The 19,735-nt window shown below is 33.1% G+C and overlaps 1 protein-coding gene across 1 annotated transcript in view; it reads right to left on the reverse strand.

Moving 5' to 3' along the window:
* Positions 1 to 19,735, reverse strand: part of LOC121368836 — a 105,933-nt gene that overhangs the window by 41,455 nt on the left and 44,743 nt on the right. The window contains exons 16-25 of the mRNA XM_041493582.1: positions 18,622 to 18,708; positions 17,291 to 17,377; positions 15,709 to 15,783; positions 12,281 to 12,323; positions 7,759 to 7,806; positions 4,703 to 4,866; positions 4,099 to 4,222; positions 2,633 to 2,758; positions 1,903 to 2,015; positions 222 to 296 (exon numbers count right to left, since the gene is read on the reverse strand). Coding sequence (XP_041349516.1) covers positions 222 to 296; positions 1,903 to 2,015; positions 2,633 to 2,758; positions 4,099 to 4,222; positions 4,703 to 4,866; positions 7,759 to 7,806; positions 12,281 to 12,323; positions 15,709 to 15,783; positions 17,291 to 17,377; positions 18,622 to 18,708 — 942 coding nt within the window. The remainder of the gene's footprint in view (positions 1 to 221; positions 297 to 1,902; positions 2,016 to 2,632; positions 2,759 to 4,098; positions 4,223 to 4,702; positions 4,867 to 7,758; positions 7,807 to 12,280; positions 12,324 to 15,708; positions 15,784 to 17,290; positions 17,378 to 18,621; positions 18,709 to 19,735) is intronic.

Raw genomic sequence — 19,735 nt, forward strand, 5'->3', positions numbered from 1 at the left:
ATAGAACCTTAATTTATTAATTATTATTATTAATATTACTATTATTATTATTATTATTATTATTATTAACTAAATCACTCATTATTATTATTATTATTTACTAAATCACTCTCCACCATAATCCTGTACATATCCTGTATATATTTATTATTTTGTTGTACATTGTATTATGCTGATAAGTTGTAAAAACTTAAAGCAATAAGGAACTTGAACTTGCTTACTTTGAGGACATAATCCATTTGCTTCTCCGTTATTTGCTGTATACTCGGAACACCTTCAAGAGCTGTTCGGGTTTCCTGTAATTAACGCACATAAAACAATTATTAAAAACCACAGAAGGATAATAATTCACTGTCCATCAATGTACTAGCGTGTAACTTTATTAACATTACTTCTATTTATTCAATATAGTACTATTCGTTTACATGTATACTGAACCAAAAATACCTGTATCTGTCAGTCTACTTAGTAATAACTACTGTATAACTAATGTGTATTATTCATGGATTACATAATATAAGCCATATCTCTCTCTCAGTATACTTAATAATGACTGCAGTATTACTAATGTGCATTACTAATGTATTACACAATATAAGCCATATATCTCTCAATATTCTTAATAATGACTACTGTATTGCTAATGTGTATTACTAATGTATTGTAATATGTATCTCTCGGTATACTTAATAATGATTACTGTTAATAATATTATTTGTTACTGTATCACTCTCCACCATAATCCTGTACATATACTGTATATATGTATTATTTTGTTGTACATTGTATTATGCTGTTTAAAGCAGTAAAGAACTTGAACTAACTTTAATTCAACACAACAACGCAAAGAACATGGGACTAAATGAAGGAAGGAAATGTTTCGTTTAACGACGCACTCAACACATTTTATTTACGGTTATATGACGTCGGACATAAGCTTAAGGACCACACATATATTGAGGGTTAAAACCCGCTATCGCCACTTTATGGGCTACTCTTTTCGATTAGCAGCAAGGGATCTTTTATATGCACCATCCCATAGACAGGATAGCACATACCACGGCCTTTCATGTACCAGTCGTGGTGCACTGGCTGGAGCGAGAAATAGTCCAATGGGCCCACCGACGGGGGGATCGATCCCAAACTGACTGCGCATCAAGCGAGTGCTTTACCACTGGGCTACGTCTCGTCCCGACATGGGACTAAGCCACAGAGCCCTTTTAAGCTCTCTTAGGCAGCATCGCATCGTCTTAGCGAGTCGTTTTGCAATTGCACTGCTAGATCGCTAAGCTGCAGGAGTTCCATATCCTGATATTTGCATACAGATTTAAACTAACACGTTTCCACACAAATCTGCTCCAGCATTTGACATGAAACTATTTTTAGCATCTTTAACCCATTATATACTGTTATAATCAGTGTTAAGTTATTCTGACATAGTATTTTGTTTCATCTGGATTATTATTATTATTAAAATAGTAATTCAAGTATAAACAATTTCAAAGTATAAGCTGTCATATGTATATGCTACCAGTTGCAGTCAGTTGTACAGAAGGGTCAATACCTAAAAGCAATTAAAGATAAGAAACAACGTATAATTAACTATGCGACCACCTTGTATTTATAAATTCAGTTGTCTATTTTGAATACACAAAACAAGTGTAAATATAATAAAACATGTTAACATTATCAAAGGCCATGGTACGTGTTATCCTATCTGTGGTACGATGAATATAAAGAATCCTTTGCTACTAATGAAAACATGTAGTGGGTTTTCTCTCTAAGACTTTATGTCAAAATTATCAAATGTTTGACATCCAATAGGCGATGATTAATATATGAATGTGCTCTAGTGGTGTCGTTAAACAAAACACACTTTAACTATTTAACATGTCAACATACGTCAGCAGTGAGAATAGTATCAAGGTCGTCATCCTCAACACCAAACGCACGTGCGTACGACTCCAGTCTGTTCTTGTCCACTAGACGATAATGAGCAAGAAAGTCTATGTCACCTGAAAAACAGTGAAAAAAATCCAACCCAACCAAACATTAGTATCGCTACGAAGTAAACACTAGACAGTGAGAATGTAGGTAGTTTTACTGTACGACATTTGCATGATGAATATACTGTACTGAATCAAACAATATTAATTTACGACAGTCCCTTTTTATTTAATATCCAGCTTTTTAAGGCACTCTAACAATGATTAGATTACTGTTTTTAATAGTGGCTGTAGGGGCTGTAGTTTTAGGTAACATTATAATATTGGCTACCTGTGTAATCCTGGGATTTTGAAATAGATGGAGTCGAAAGTAAGTATCTAAGATTAATAAAATGATATTGTAAAATAATCACATTGGGTTTCAGAAAAAAAGCCTTAATTTACGAACAAAAGAACTCTGAGGAGCAAAAAATAACAAACAATAAACAACCAATAAACAAACAATACAAAAATAAAACAAAACAAAATAAAACACCGCCTATATTCGGCGATAAAACTTATTCAGCTTTGAAAACAATACCATGCAAAAATAATTAACGTTTGTACCATACAATTTATAGCGTTAATTCATTACTACATATGTGAATTCAATATTATTTAGAATCATTTAAACCTTATCACGTTACCTCGTTCATCCAAGTCCTTGGGATAGTCATCCTGGAGTCTTGACTCGTTTAGCAGTCTCTTTATGTGATCCAACAAAGTCTGCCCACCGCGCCTCATTAGAACATTCACTCGACGGGTCCCTTTCACTGGAATATAATGTTTTGTTGTATACGTATATAAAACAATAACAAAATATGTTTTACAATCTGCATATTGTAACGAAAACAAAAGGAATGTAAATATTATAAAAAGTATATTTGCCTTTATATATATATACAAAGAGATAGATAGATAGATAGATAGATAGATACATACATACATACATACATACATACATATATAGATAGATACATGTAGATAGATACATGTCGATAGATAGATAGATAGATAGAAAATATAGATAGAAAGATAGAAAGACAGACACACAGCCATGCAGACAGATAGAAAAATAGATAGATAGATAGATAGATAATGCTCACATTCTATGCACCACTGCACCATTTTCAACGTAAAATGATTCATAACTACCAATGTTCGTTTCCTGTCAGTCAACTTGATGTGTAACAAACATCCTCACTCTATGCTTTTATTTTTCATTCTTTCTCTTTTCTTATTGTAAAAAACATATTTCATAGCTATAATATTACTACACTTGAATTACCTACCACGGTGTTGATCAAACAAAACCACAAAAAACGATTTCCTTAGTCATTGTATGCGTCATGAACTGACGAAATGAAAATAGGAGTTGATGCGTAATAGAGTTATTTCCCATGTGAAGATCGACAAGTACACGAATTGCAATACATTTAATTAACTACAAAACAGGCATTTGGCTGGGTTGCTTTCGCGCAGGCGTGACCGGAACACTACAAAAGTGCCAGACAGATTATGATGGCGGTTTTTACTTTCACCCTATTCGTGTTCTTTAATAATACATGGGGTATATATAATTACATATTCGAGAGTCGTTCACGCTAATACACAACAAAATATTTATTGACCGTTGAAGTTGGGTCATTTCAAAATGGTGTGTGTGTAGGTATATAGATATATAATATTATATTACACATGTATAAGTATTTTAAATCCTTTGTTAAATTTAATGGCTTTCATAAATAATTTCTGCTTGTTAACTTCGGAGTTTTCTTACATTTATAAAATAAAACCTCTGTTTTGAATCAATATAAAAATATTAAAATTAACACCACCAGCATCGTTTGTAGCAAACGAAATCATAAAACTAAAGAACTTAGGATAATCATATGATATTGTTTAGCATTTTCTGTTATGTTTGTTTTTTAATTACATGCTTGTAAAATACACACATACGTGCACATACACGCACACGCGTGTACATACACAAACCACACACACACACACACACACACACACACACACACACACATACACACACACATACGCACATAAGCGCATACACATACATATATTTGTAATGCAATTTTGCTTTTTATCAATTACTCACGAGTGGTAATGTCCAAATCGCTATCATTAGCAAGTTCGTCTGTATCCGCATTACTTCCATAGTCTTCAAGTCTTTTCGTCCCGATCTTCTTCCCTTTGTCGACAACTCTAATACCAAACCTTTCCTGTAATAACACAAAGTTAATATTTAATAGATGTACTTTAATACATTATTAATATTGTTAACAGAACGCCGCAAGCCACAAAGGAGGGCCGAGATATCCTCCCTTATAGGTTTTTGCATTAGATGTTAAAACTGTTTCGTGCTGGGGAGTCGTTAATTCATTGATTCACTGAATCATTCATTCATTTTAGATGTTATAGCATTAAAGGATTTTGTCGGATTCAAATATAGTGATGATGTGGTGTTGGGACAGATCCCGGCTCCAGAGAACCCGATGGTGGTACTAAACACCAAACACTTAGTTATTCGAACTATAATATTTTTAATGAACTGTGGCTTACTGTGCATCTAATTTTGTCAGTCTTTCAAGGTGCGTTTTCACCGTGAATTTTTTTTAGAATGATTTCTAAAATTCAATAGGTTTTTTTTGGACGGATTTCACCGTACTGTTACTTGATGTGAAAACAATGAGTGTGCATACCTGAAGCTGTCTAGCTATTTCTTGCTTAGAAAGGTTCGGGTCAATGCCGAGTTTGCGGAGATCATCGTGGGTCAACTTGCTGAGGTCGATTTTCTTCTTTCCGTGTTTGAGCTTGATCTCCCCCTTCTCGTCCACCTCAAAGTAGTCACCGTCTGACTCCGCACCTGTCCACAGAGCAAGCGTTCTTAACAGAAGCAGTTTTAGACTCAATGACAACAACACATCATAACGATAATCGTGATGCTAGGGGCTAACATCAGAACAAGCGTTCTTAACAGTAGCAGTTTTAGACTCAATGAAAACAACACATCATAACGATAATCGTGATGCTAGGGCTAACACCAGAACAAGCGTTCTTAACAGAAGCAGTTTTAGACTCAATGACAACAACACATCATAACGATAATCGTGATGCTAGGGCTAACACCAGAACAAGCGTTCTTAACAGAAGCAGTTTTAGATGCAGTCACAACAACCTAGTTATATTCACAATAGTCCTAATGCTAGAACCAAGGTCCATGCTTATAAATTGTTAGAGTCTAGGCTCAAATCTCTAATGACAAAATACGATCTGTTTTGGCGTTGCCATGGTGTTAAAGTCTCAGACTCTATTAGAGTCTTGAGTCTAGTCTCTAAAAGCTTTATAAGCACGGGACCAGTGCTGTATGAACTGTATGGAATGGTTTAGGTTTTTTTTAAAGGTTTAGACTCACTGACAACAACACATCATACTAATAACCAAAATAGAATAGATGTTTAACGACACCCCAGCACGAACAAAACATCGGCTATTGGGTGTCAACTATGGCAACTAATAACCATGATGGTAGGACCAGTATAGTATTTGTCAGGTTTAGACGCAATAGCAACACATCATAACTGTAACCAGGGTGGTAGGACAAGGGTCCTTGATCATGAAGCTTTAAAATGTTTTAATTCAGCACCAACTTGATACTTCAACTACATGGTGTCTGTATGGTGGATACTCTATTGTTGTCTTGAGTCTAAACTGTCTAAAGTGCGGTTTCTCAACAAATATACTCAAACTAGCATCTAATGTATACCACATAGTACATACATACATAATAGGACAAATATACATCAACAGATTGTATCAGATACTGAACAGTAGCAGTTATGCAAACACACTTTATGTATGGACAAGACAGCAAGCAATTTGAATCGCAATTGATAACTACAACAAACGTTTTGTTATTCGATGCTACAAACACCAATATGTCCCAAATCAGGGACACCTTTCTGTCTTGTGTAGACAAACTTGCTCTAAATCCAAATGTAAGGCAAGCGCAATTTATTATCCCCAACATAAATGTAACATGCAAACATCGGTCAATTTATTCAAACACAAAATATAATATGTAAATGATTATTGTCTCCTAAACTGAGTTTTCGTTACCTACCTTGCCAAGCCTTTCTTGTGGACAAAAATAGGTATATTATATTTATATCTATATATTATATATTATATTTATGGCACTTCATATAATTTAGCACCTCAACATGTATACACACAGTTATTATATTTTAATATATAACAGAAATGTTGGGACTTTAATTACGATTACACAAATGCGCAACAATCAGTTTAGGCTACTCTTTTAAAAATTATTTACGGTAACACTCGCCCACCATCTTACCTATGTGTTATAGGAATTGAATACTTTAAAAACCTGTTTAGCATTTAACGGTGCAGTCTCATATTTTTTATTTTTTTATTTTTATAAAAGGCGGTTTCCAACCAGCATAATAAATAATAACTAAATAATTTAATATACCAGTAGGATTAAACAATACACTGAACACTCCGTAATGTTATTCCACGTAGATATTGCCGACAGGTTTGCTGTATTTGTGCAACTCTTTGACGGCCCTATCTAGTTGTCGAGTCAACTTGCCAAGTTTTGTGGTTGCACACCTTGTAAACAGATGCGTATTGAACGCGACTCTGTTTACAAAGTGTGCGACCATTCTCGATGTACCCGAGTTCTTTAGGCAAATATTATATGTGGCATCGATTAAATTGTAGTTGTTTTATTTATCACAAATAAATGTGAAAATATCTAAATATGGCACTTGTAACTATGATACTGCACTTTTAATATTAAGAGGGGAAATGAGGATAACTTTAATTTTAGTTGTACCTCTGTATTTTAAAGTTTTTAATATACAAGATACCAAACATGATTTTATTGGTTTTGTAAAAAACATAAAACATTCATCTTATTTGAAAACATCATTGCCTGTAATCCGAACCTTAGAAAGAAATCAGAACTTGTAGGCCATATGCTTATATACGTCGGAGGAATAATTGTGAAATATATTCATACACAGTGAATATTGCATCTGTTCTGTTTCACAGTTAAAATGCAATCTGATTAAAATTAGCTGTACTGGTCTACCAGTAGATTCAACAGCATTGCGTGGACTCCCATGTCCAGGTGACATTTCATCTATAAATAACAATTTAAATATCGACCAATTACACTTAGCCTTTTATAGCGTTATTCGGTAGCATACAAATTCTAAAAATATCGGGCGAGACTATTTATGCAATAGGCGAACTTGTTGGTCTATTTCAACATTAAAAAACAGGGGAAAAGTGCAGTAATAAACTATGGATTGTATACTAGTATAAACCGATTTTATGGCTATACCAAAACGGTTTTTTTTTTTTCGTCTTGAAACGAATTTTATATAAAAGTTTATATTGAAATTAGTCCGGCATACTTCGTAATTCACCCGAATTATTTCGTATACCCTCGGCATAATCCCGAATGTTTTCAAATTCTTTTCAAATCACTAGCATGATTTTGCAAGTAAAGTTTTGATTGGTCAAATGAAAGGTCAGCTAGATATGAGCTCCAACGGAGTGCTGTTAGATCCACAGGTAATAGTAATTAACCAGTGGAGCTAATTTTAATTAGATTGTTAAATATGTTAATCGTTTAGACAAGCAGGCTAAGGTACGTGTTGGTTTTTAATGATAAGTAATTCAGTAATGTACTTTTTGTTGCAACTTGTTGATGTATACTTACTAGGATGTCTTTCAATCTTTTTCTTCCCTTTGAGATTGCCATGCTCATCTACAAATAAAATGAGATTAGACCAGACATTTTATTTACGGTATATACTATTCATACATGTAATACTTCTGGCTTCAAGTACTACAATAAAATTTGACAAATATACCATTTAAATCAATATAAATACTAATACTAATACTAATACTAATACTAATACTAATACTAATACTAATACAAATATTAATATTAATATTAATATTAATATTAATATAATATACATGTAGCAATATAAAAATAATTCTTAGAATTTATTGTATTTCAATTAATCATATGCAAGGTAAAAGGTTGCATTATGTTATGACGTCATAAAAAATTGTGACGTTTTCTTAGCAACGTAACTATCGTGCATTATTTCTTGCAGCAATATATTAGAACACTAATGTCAGGTTCTCCCCCAGCCAATCCACCCCGGGATTTACAGTTTTGAATTGATGTCTTTATTAAAGGTAAGAATGAACAGAAATTTAATCAGCTATTATGTTTAAAATATTTTAAATGACATTTATACATACTCTTAATAGTTCCGGATATACATGTAGGCATAACCAAGGAACACGTTAGTGTCACAATATGAGAGACCTCTAAATGTATTAAATATAAAACGAGGGTGAGGAAGAGGAAGAATTGAATGTTTCACACTCAACACATTTTAATTATTGTTATATGGCGTGCGACTTATGGCTAAGGACCACACAGGTAATAAGAGAGGAAACCCGCTGACGCAACGCAATGGAATACTCTTTCCGATTAGCAGCAAGGGATGTTTTAATATGCAGCATCCCACAGACAGGATAATACATATAATATTGATTTTTATCATTACTCCGTCGCCTTTGTACATCGATTATAGTTTTATGGGGGCCCTTAATCTAGTTTATAGTCTTAGAAATACAATGTGAAAGTCTGACTCTAGTACTGGAGTCAAAACATGACGATTTTGTGATGTTTTTGCTATTGCTATCGCTGCTTTGAAAAATTACTTCTGTAATAATAATTTGTAACAATAAATAGTTTAATAATTTTATTTTATTTTGGTGGAAAGGATAATTTTTATAAATAAAAAAAGCTTGTTTGCAGTCCCGACGATGGATAGTTAATATTTGTCAATATGAATTTTATTGCTTACTTCATGTTCGAAAGTGGATTTGACAAAATTTTGTCCACATCAATTCTGTCGAAATCCCGCGGCGAAACGTTATGGGTATCAATGCAAGGTCATTAATACAAGTGATAAAAACAAACGGTTAGTTTCTAATTGGACATGGGAACACCTTTTGAAACAGTCATTTAAAATTGTTCAATGAAAAGCCATCTTTCATTCGATATATTATGTTATAAGTTTTTCTGGATGCTTAACATGTGACTGTCAGCAAAACTATAAGGAAAAATTATGGACTGGGGTGCGTGGCATAATTATAAATAATTATCCTAAAAACAGAAAGCCGCAAGCTCATTAATGTCGGTCTGTACAAATTATGTACTATTTATTAACCAAATGCTGAATCTATATATTAATTAACCACATGTTGTTTATGTTAACCAAAGATTAGTTTATATAATACCAACTAACCAAATGAAGAATCTATAATTAACAAAAATGATTTGTCTATATAATTTTAAGCAACCAAAATGATAAAGTCTGTATAATATGTATTATCCATATATCAATTAATCACATGCTGAGTCTATAATTAACCGAATGATTGGTCTACATAATATTAATTAATCAAATAATAAATTAATAATTAACCAAAATGAAAGATCCGTATGATGTTAATTAACCAAATGATGATACTATATAATATTAATTAACCAAACGAAGAATCTATATAATATTAATTAATCAACTGACACATTCAACAAAGTTAGCCCCATTTTCTATGGTAACACCATAAAACTGTGTAACAAAACTGTCGAAATAGATATGGTATTGAAGGCAGTTTTCAATACCTTTATTGTATAGTCGATTAGACACTGACGTTAAGCATGCTTTTTTTATTATGTCAAGTGGAAACCAGTCATACTTGGAATTACGCACAAATTCAGGAAATATTTATAAACCGTGGCCTTTACTTTACAGAATATTTTAACAAGTGTTCCTTCAGGCGCGGATACAGATAATATGGTTTTGATGGTAAGCACCTCCCTACTCCGAATTTTACAATTTCCCCAAAATCTAGTGTTATAGATAGAAATGTTCTAATGGTCGATTATAATCGAAAATTGATATCAGTTGAGCTGTATCGATGTGATGATCCATAATCGATGTACTAATCCATAATCGATTGTCTCAAAAAAAATTAACTAATTGTTGTTACAATGAAGATTGTGGAAGTGATATAAATGTTTCGATTTGTGCTTGTTTGTATGTGTACATAAAGAAAACAAAAACCGAATAAATACCAATGATATAATTAGCGATTTGTAGAGTCCTTCCTGGTGAATACGACAATATGTGTACATGTATATCCTAATAATTCAAATCCATAAGTTCGTATTATTCTAACCTATTGATCGGCTGGTGATAACTGATTAAAAACTATGCAGCCTTTTCCTACAAATAGCACATATTTAAGTGTCTCAACGTGTTGCTGAAGCAATAGTGTTTCTTTTCCCATGGATCGAAAATATTTAAAACTTTAGTAATCCAATCTGATCTGTTTAGTTTTCTATTTGTGATGTAATATGAACGACAAAACCGTATTCTTATATTCGACAAAACCGTATTCTTGCTGCACAAGGTAGTCGACATGATGTTAAGCAAAGTCGTTATTGCTTCCATCACTATCAAGTGCTCATCCTTAAGAGTACGCCACTCTCCTAGGAGATCCGTACCAAGATATTTCATCGCTCCTGCACCACCCTGTAGGAGGACTGCCACGCACAGGACTAGCTTAGAAAACTCAAATTAGCATAGGATAGAACTCAGTGCACTTTAAATCAGTATTTGTTGTATTAGCTGCTCTAACTATTTAGCTCAAAATAGTCATTCCAAGAGTAGCAACAACTGAAGATGTAACACGCCAAACCCTTAAGAATTTTCACACCAGCAACCACTGACTCATCAATGGTGCACCACAAGCCGTGGTATATCATGTATTCTTCCTCTCGGTATCTTGACGAAGTATCGAAATAACCATCTGCTGAGCTGCAGCAAATAGACATAGTCTAAAATTGCTCAACGGTCGTTAAAGCCGCACACCCTAGTTCCATCCAGCGAAAATAAATTATAATTTGGTTAATCTACAAACCTGTAACACACTTAGATCACGTTTTTATCAAATGGAGTGAAAAAGCAGGTTTTATATCGATAAATACCATGGGAATCCCCATGTCCCAATTGCTTGAAATAATTTTGAAAATTAGTATTCTGATGTCACCGGTAGATGTCGCTCGAAGCACAACAATGCCTACGTCACGACAAATTTCACAGACTTGGGGTGCGTTCCTTTCACCTCTCCTGGACATGTTCCAACTGTTCTGTCCTGGTTGTATCCCCTCTCCAGATATCGTAAGACTTAGCAAAATTATTGGTTTTAAGTGTTGTAACGTTTTGTATTGAGACACTTACTTGTCTGAACTTTATTGTTACTGAAAATGTTCACGAACTGTGAAGAAAAATCTCACAAATGAACAACAACAAATCGGATGTTGATTGCGCGAACCGTGCACGAGAAAACAAACCGAACCAAAATGATAACGGTCACGTGGTATACCAACGTCTGTGACATTGAAATGGAAATATCCCCTCTAAAAATAGATTAGACCTTGTCTGCTCAACAGTTTTTTTCTCAGAGGCCCGTGCCATTTTATGAAATACGAAAAATACATTTTGTGGTATTACAAAAACCAGGATTACCAGGATTACCAAAAAACACTTCAGGTGAATGGAAATGTATATTCTAAATAATAAACGGTAAGTAAAGTGCAATTTTATTTGTGAAAAAATGGGTTTAATAGCGAAAAACAACGCCGTAATGGTTAACAACTAGCCGTAACTAGGGTGTGTCCCTTTAAGTATATCTTCCTTTGATTTCTTTACAGTCAGATATCTAAATATGTTATGTGATATTTGTTTCAGTTTGAGTTACAGTTTGACCAGTTATTGTTTGACCGAGTCAGAAGAACAGTCATTGGACTGTTTCACCACTTAATGTTATTGGAATGGCAGTTCCTAAGATGAAATATGTCTACTCGCACGTAAGTAAGTAGGAACCAACGTACACTTTCAAGTTTCAAGACAGCCTTGAATTCTATTCGTTTCACAATCTTACATTTGGAAAAGTACTGCTTTGTGTACAATTTACACACGGCAGCATTTCATATGAGGTGAAGAGGGAAAACCAACGAGCCTATTGAGTATATCAATCTTTATACTCCACTACCCAGTTACGTAAATTCCCTCCACAGAGTGATGTCACAGAGAACAATACCATTTTCATTTCACTGAAAGTATATCCAGACGCATACGTACCATATTCATATTCGTACTCCGAACCACTACCTTGTCCGTCACCCTGCAAAGAAAATTAATATATTAATACAAATCACACTGAGCATGACGCTGCAATGAGAATGAATACATTAAAGGGACATTCCTGAGTTTGCTGCAATTTTAAAGATGTTATCAACTAACAGACTTTTTAACGATTGTAATTACATATCAAATATATTTCTCTGCATAAAATATTAGTGGCTGTATATTAAACGTGTTTCTGATCGTTGTAATATTTGTAACAGGTTAAATTTCATTTTATTTCCTAAAATATAATTTTTTCGTGCGTACGAAATTATTTGAAACAAAATCCAGTTTGAGCTTCTTACAAATATTAAGACGACCAGAAACAAATTGAATATACAGACACTGACATTCTAAACAAGAAAATATATTTAATATGTAAGTTTAATCGTAGAACTATTTTATTAGTCGAAAACATCTTACAATGCAGCAAACACAGGAATGTCCCTTTAATATAAATAAAACTAGGCATGAATCTGCAATAGGAATTATCTAACGGCTGCGTTAATTGCTTCAGTCAACGTTTTTGGTACATTGCAAGATAAACGACATTTGAAAAAGAATGCAATGTTAAGAAGATTTGTTGACGTTTTATGTTAAAGGGACATTCCTGAGTTTGCTGCATTGTAAGATTTTTCTGACTAATAAAATAGTTCTGTGATTAAACTTACAAATTAACTATATTTTCTTGTTTAGAATATAAATGTCTGTATATTCAATGTGTTTCTGGTCGTCTTAATATTTGTAAGAAGCCCAAACTGGATTTTGTCTTCAAATAATTTCATACGTACGAAAAAATAATATTTTAGGAAATAAAATGAAATTGAACCTAGTAAAAATATCAGAACGATCAGAAAAACGTTTAATATACAGCCACTAATATTTTATGCAGAAAAATATATTTGATATGTAATTACAGTCGTCAAAAAGTCTCTGTTAGTCGATAACACTTAAAAATTGCAGCAAACTCAGGTATGTCCCTTTCATTGCTGAAATGCTGTTGCCTCCAGACAGCGACACATGCTAAAACCTGTAACTGCAGATATTATCAGAAATAAAACCAAAGCTGCTTTAACCGTGTGAGATCAGTCTGTTAAGAATCACCAGACTGTCGGACCAATTCTGTTTTAACGCTTCTCCATTTCTATTTTAACGCTTCTCCATTTCTATTTTAACGCTTCTCCAATTCTGTTCAAATTTTCATCAACGCTGTTTAACTCTTCACCAATTCTGTTTTAACGCATCGCCAATTCTGTTTTAACTCTTCATCACTTATATGAACTCTCTGTCGTTTCTGTTTTAACTCTTCGCCAATTATGTTTTAACGCTTCATCAATTCTGTTTTAAATCTTTGCCTATTCTGTTTTTAACTCTTCACGAAGATGCCACTCAAGCCAATAAGCTCGCCAGTAATCATCAGCGATGTGACGAGTATATAGGTTTCAAATGCAACATGACCAGTTTGAAGACGGTAATCATCAGCGATGTGATGAGTACTAGTATATAGGTTTTAAATGCAGCATGGCCAGTTTGGAGATGGTAATCATCAGTGATGTGAAAAGTATATAAGTTTTAAATACAGACAGCATGACCAGTTTGGATACGGTAATCATCAGCGATGTGATGAGTACTAGTGTATAGGTTTTAAATACAGCATGACCAGTTTGGATACGGTAATCATCAGTGATGTGATGAGTTTATAGGTTTTAAATGCAGCATGACTAATTTGGAGATGGTAATCGCGAATTATTGCTTGGTTTTGTGAATCACCATAAAACTGCACTACGATACCTTCTAACGTCTTCACTAGATACAATGATGAAATCATTATACCACAAGTACTGTTGTGTCTTGAGAGGACTAATGCTGAACGGACATTCCAAAACGTTATTACTAGACCATGTAACATCGCAGAATTATGAGGAATGTTCTTCAAATATTGCTCGCTTGTAACAACTTTTGGCTAAGTTTGCTAGATGTATTAGAAACAACTAAATCCTTCCACAATGTATTCCATAACTTGTACATGCAATACAAACTGTGATCAGCAAGAAACATATCCATTATACTGTTATACAAACATAAATATAACGAAATCAAAATTAGGATTACAATAACGTATATTCTCAATTTCTCAATTCTTTATTTAACTTATATTATAATTTAATTTATATAAACCAAAGACAGATGTGGTACGCTGATATATGAATCTGAACAACAAAACCGTAGTGTTTGATTCTATAAATATCTATTTAGCTAGTGTCTCTTCTATAGGAGGACAGCCGCTCGCGATGAGATCCTTTACTGTAGATTTCATCCATCTTGTACCAATAAAAGAGGATTGCCACTTCCACTAGTTTACTAAATCGAAACTAGCATCGGACAGAGTTCATTAGAATAGAACAACGTGGGTGGTCGAATGAAGAAGTTCCAACATGTATTTGTTTTTTCCATGTCATTTTTATTCATGACACAAATATTTTTAATTTAAATGTGTTGTAGCTACAACTGTGCAAGGGCAATACAACAACCATAACGTTTCATCAGTAAAAAAATGTATTCTAATCTTGCTTTGCATTCCACACGAGAATGGTTATTGTCATATTATTAAATAGAGCTAATAAGCACGCTGTACATAAACTATTAGTAAAATTATACCAGTAATGAATCCATAAATGGGATAAAGCTAGTCAACAGTTCGAATCTTCGATCAAATTGTTTCTAAAATACTGCATGTACCGGAGTCAAAAAGTCTGTCAAAGTTCCAAACATAATTCAACCTTCGTTAAAAACACAAGCAGAATATTAGAGCAACGAAGTGATGATCTTAATGTTTAAAGTGAAAGACAAAGTACAAGAGGTATGTTCAACAAAGCTGTCATGGAGTTAGCACTCGATGTTCTTGACACGAAGGAACATATTGTCAAGTCCTGTCTTTGCATTCAAATGTATGTAAAATCAACCAGTTTAGGGATATTTGGTTACTTCTGACGTTTTGGTTAGAGTTAAAAACACAAACTATATTTGATGAAGACATTTGTTTTGCATCTGGCGATAGCAATGTTAATCTTGGTTCAATGAATATAAAAAAAAAGCTATCTCAATCAACACACATCCATAGTATTTGATACATCGTATATTACAATAAGCATTCATTGCACAGTGTATGTTAGTTAATATATGCTTTTGACTGCCTTTGGTGTAAGATATGTATGGTTATTGTATTTTCTTCTTTTCAAATAACAAAGCGTTGTTAGCGCGAGGTTGGTTTTAAAAACGTCAATCGGAAATTAGGTTATGAGATATTAAATATATATTTGCATTATTATTATTATATACTTGAAGCCACTTCAAAGACATGTCCAATGGCACGTGACAAATACCTGTTTATTAATACGCCTCTGTCTAATTATTCTGCCTTCTGCATCATATTCAAATTCAATCTGTTCACCGCCGGCCTAGAAAGTAGTCCACATATTGAATGATAATGTTCTATTCACCATCATAATATCGTTATTTATTTAACACTCTTGTAGAATAAATATCTGATATTTAAAATCTGTAATGTGTAAAAAGTAACAGATACATTATTTTTATAATAAATTAATTTCACTTGGAATAAAAACCGAACAGCTGTGACATACAATATTATCATTAATGAATATTATCTGTTAAACGGCTCTCTCTGCTAGAGGGAAATACAATTTAAATTGTTAATGAAAAGGATACATCAAAAAACTTTCCTAAAACAATTGAATTAATACTTAATTATAATTTAAATGTATCCAATTAAAAATAGATTTAGAATAATGCTAGTTATTACAGTACAAAACATATCGGCACGTATCCAATTAAAAATAGATTTATAATAATAATACTAGTTATTATAGTACACAATATATCGGCATTAGAGTAACAAGACGACAGAACGTTAACACGCGTAACAATAAGCAATTACGACATCATACACTTGAACACGAACGTTTAATATAGGGGACAAGCTAATCGTGGTAGCAGTGCAACATACCCACGCACACATACACACGCGCGCGCACGAACGCACATACACACATAACCATACATGCGCGCACATTTATTAATCGAAGCCGACAAATACTTTACAATCTGTCAAAATGCTTTTCATATAGTATTGTTAAACGACAATCTCATTCATACAAAAGCTTGTATTATCGTAACACGGACTTAAGCTCGCCATACTGTACTTTTAATTTATTTAGTGTTTGTCTGCAAAAAAATATACCCCACACACACACACACACACACACACACACACACACAAAAACAAACAACAACAAAAACCAACAACACAAAACCCCCCAAAACAAAACAAAAACAAACAAAACAAAAAATAAAAATAAAATAAAACAGAACAAAAAACAAAACAAAATCACAACACGACAACAGAAACAACAACATCATCATCATCAACAACAACAAAAAACTATTAAAGGGATATTCCTGAGTTTACTGCATTGTAAGATGTTTCTGACTAATAAATATTTCTACGATTAAACTTACATATTAAATATATTTTCTTGTTTAGAATATCAGTGTCTGTATATTCAATATGTTTCTGGTCGTCTTAATATTTGTAAGAAGTCCAAACTGAATTTTGTCTTCAATAATTTCGTGCGTACGAAAAAAAAACTTTTTAGGAAATAAAATGATGTTTAATCTAGTACAAATATTAGAACGATCAGAAACACGTTTAATATACAGCCACTAATATTTTATGCAGAAAAATATATTTGATATGTAATTACAATCGTTAAAAAGTCTCTGTTAGTCGATAACATCTTAAAAATTGCAGCAAATTCAGGAATGTCCCATTAAAAAAAACTTTTAAAATAGTATCGCAAAACAAAAATATCGGTTAAAAAGCTTGCATTATTGTAACACGCATTGAAATCCAGCGCACGGCACATCATTTAGCGTGCCGAATACCTTCTTTAAAATACGCTTCTGTTTTATAAGATTGCCTTCCTCGTCGTACTCGTACTCGACCTCTGACCCACTCTCGTCTCCGTCACCCTACAAAGGTGTCTGGGCATAATAACACAATTCTACGTCTGTTATAATTATATTTATATACAAAACTCCATGGAAAACGCACCACTCAATTTTAATTTATTACTGCAATAAAACACACAATAACCCTGACCTTTGTATACCATTTTGGGGTTATTTATTGCCTACCAGAATATATCCAGTTAAACAAAATCAGTTAAATGTATTATGTTTTCTTCTTATATTATTTGTTTGACATCCAGTAGCCGATGATTAATTAATCAATGTACTCCAGTGGTGTCGTAGCACCTGAGCACCTTAGGAAATATTTTATGTAATTTTTGAAACACATGTACAATAAACGCGCAGTACTAAAATATATGTTTAATTATTAAATAAAACGATTGGTTATTGCTGTATGATATCAGTTTTATGACCCTGTTAGGATGTCGAATGGTTAGTTACTGCTACATCTGTTTTATCATTTTAAAATATTGATTGTCTGGTTACTACTACATGTATATGATATATCATCCATCAAGAAGGCTGAATATTTGAATTGGTTACTGATTTTCTAAAAAGATTTCAGTTTCTGGTATAAGATATTGGTTTTATTATTTCATAATGATGCTGATTAGTCGCTTACTGTTAAAAGAGTTGCAAGAGTTAAAAGAACATAACTTGCTTGCATTTATGAAAACAAAAAGGGTTTAAAAATTTTAAGAAATATAACTTTATTAGAAAAAAAGAGAAGTTTTATTGAACGACGCACTCAACACATTTTATTTACGGTTATATGGCGTCAGACATATGGTTAAGGACCACACAGATATTGAGAGAGGAAATCCGCTGTCGCCAATTCATGGGCTACTCTTTTCGATTAGCAGCAAGGGATCTTTTATATACACCATTCCACAGACAGAGTAGTACATACCACAGCTTTTGATATACCAGTCGTGGTGCACTGGCTGGAACGAGCTTCATTAGAAAGTCACGTAACTGGTTATGTATGGTTGATTGAATTTTTAATTAGTGATTATATTTCGACATTTTGAAAATACAGTCTAATAAAACATTGGTTGTGTGAGATTCTTATAAATCTGGCGTTAAACATTGATGTCTAGTTTCAATGAAAGTAGTAAAGTTTCATTACGCTTGTCAGATACCAAATAGAATATATCCATTTCAAAGTCAAGATGAATACATTTAATGCTATTAATATAAACTCATATATGCATCAGTGAATGAACTTAAATAAAACTACAAACCTTGGCATTAACCCGTTTCTGTTTGATAAGTCTGCCTTTGTCGTCGTATTCGAATTCATATTCAGAGCCGCTACCATCGTCACCATCCTGAAAATGTTAAATTATTATGGGTCAGCCATTTTTAAAAAATATTTCTTAGTTCCTCCATTTTATCAATAAAAGTTAAAAATGTGTTTGGTTTAACCTCACCACAAAGCACACTGATTAATTAATCATCGGCTATTGGATATCAAACATTTGGTAATTCTGATTCGTAGTCATCAGAGGAAACCCGCTCCATTTTCTAATGCAGCAAGGGATCTGTCTTAGAGGACATCCGTAACATCCGTAACATTTGTTTATTTGCATTTCCCCACAGACAGAATAGCATATACCACGGCCTTTGATATACCAGTCGTAAGGCACTGGTTGGGATGGAAAATCCCAATCAGAGAACTGCTCCACCGAGGATGTTTGACCTTTTTAAGTCCTACAAACGCTCTACCAACAGCGCTAGGATCCCACCTGTTCTCCAATAAGTACACATGTGTTTAAAAGACGCTTACACATTAATTCATTAGTTCTGAAAGCATACTTTGATTTAACGTAAGAAGAAAATTAAAAGTTTTTTGGAAAAAAAACCCCACCTATTTTTGTTTGCAATTAAAAAAAACCTATTGGTTCAGAAATAAACAAAATTGTGTTACATATAGTAAGAAAACGACGTTCACATCTAGGAAGGACTCTCAATGAATGTGGTAATTTATTATCCAGCAGTAGGTTACAGAATTTTGTACCCCTACATCTGCTTTTGAACTTATTAAAGGGACATTCCTGAGTTTGCTGCAATTTTTAAGATGTTATCGACTAACAGAGACTTTTTAACAATTGTAATTACATATCAAATATATTTTTCTGCATTAAATATTAGTGGCTGTCTATTAAACGTGTTTTTGATCGTTCTAATATTTGTACTAGGTTAAATTTCATTTTATTTCCTAAAATATATTTCTTTTTACGTACGAAATTATTTGAAGACAAAATCCAGTTTGGGCTTCTTACAAATATTAAGACGACCAGAAACACATTGAATATACAGACACTGATATTCTAAACAAGAAAATATATGTAATAT

Source organism: Gigantopelta aegis, chromosome 3 (assembly GCF_016097555.1).
Source record: "Gigantopelta aegis isolate Gae_Host chromosome 3, Gae_host_genome, whole genome shotgun sequence".
Taxonomy (NCBI): domain Eukaryota; kingdom Metazoa; phylum Mollusca; class Gastropoda; order Neomphalida; family Peltospiridae; genus Gigantopelta; species Gigantopelta aegis.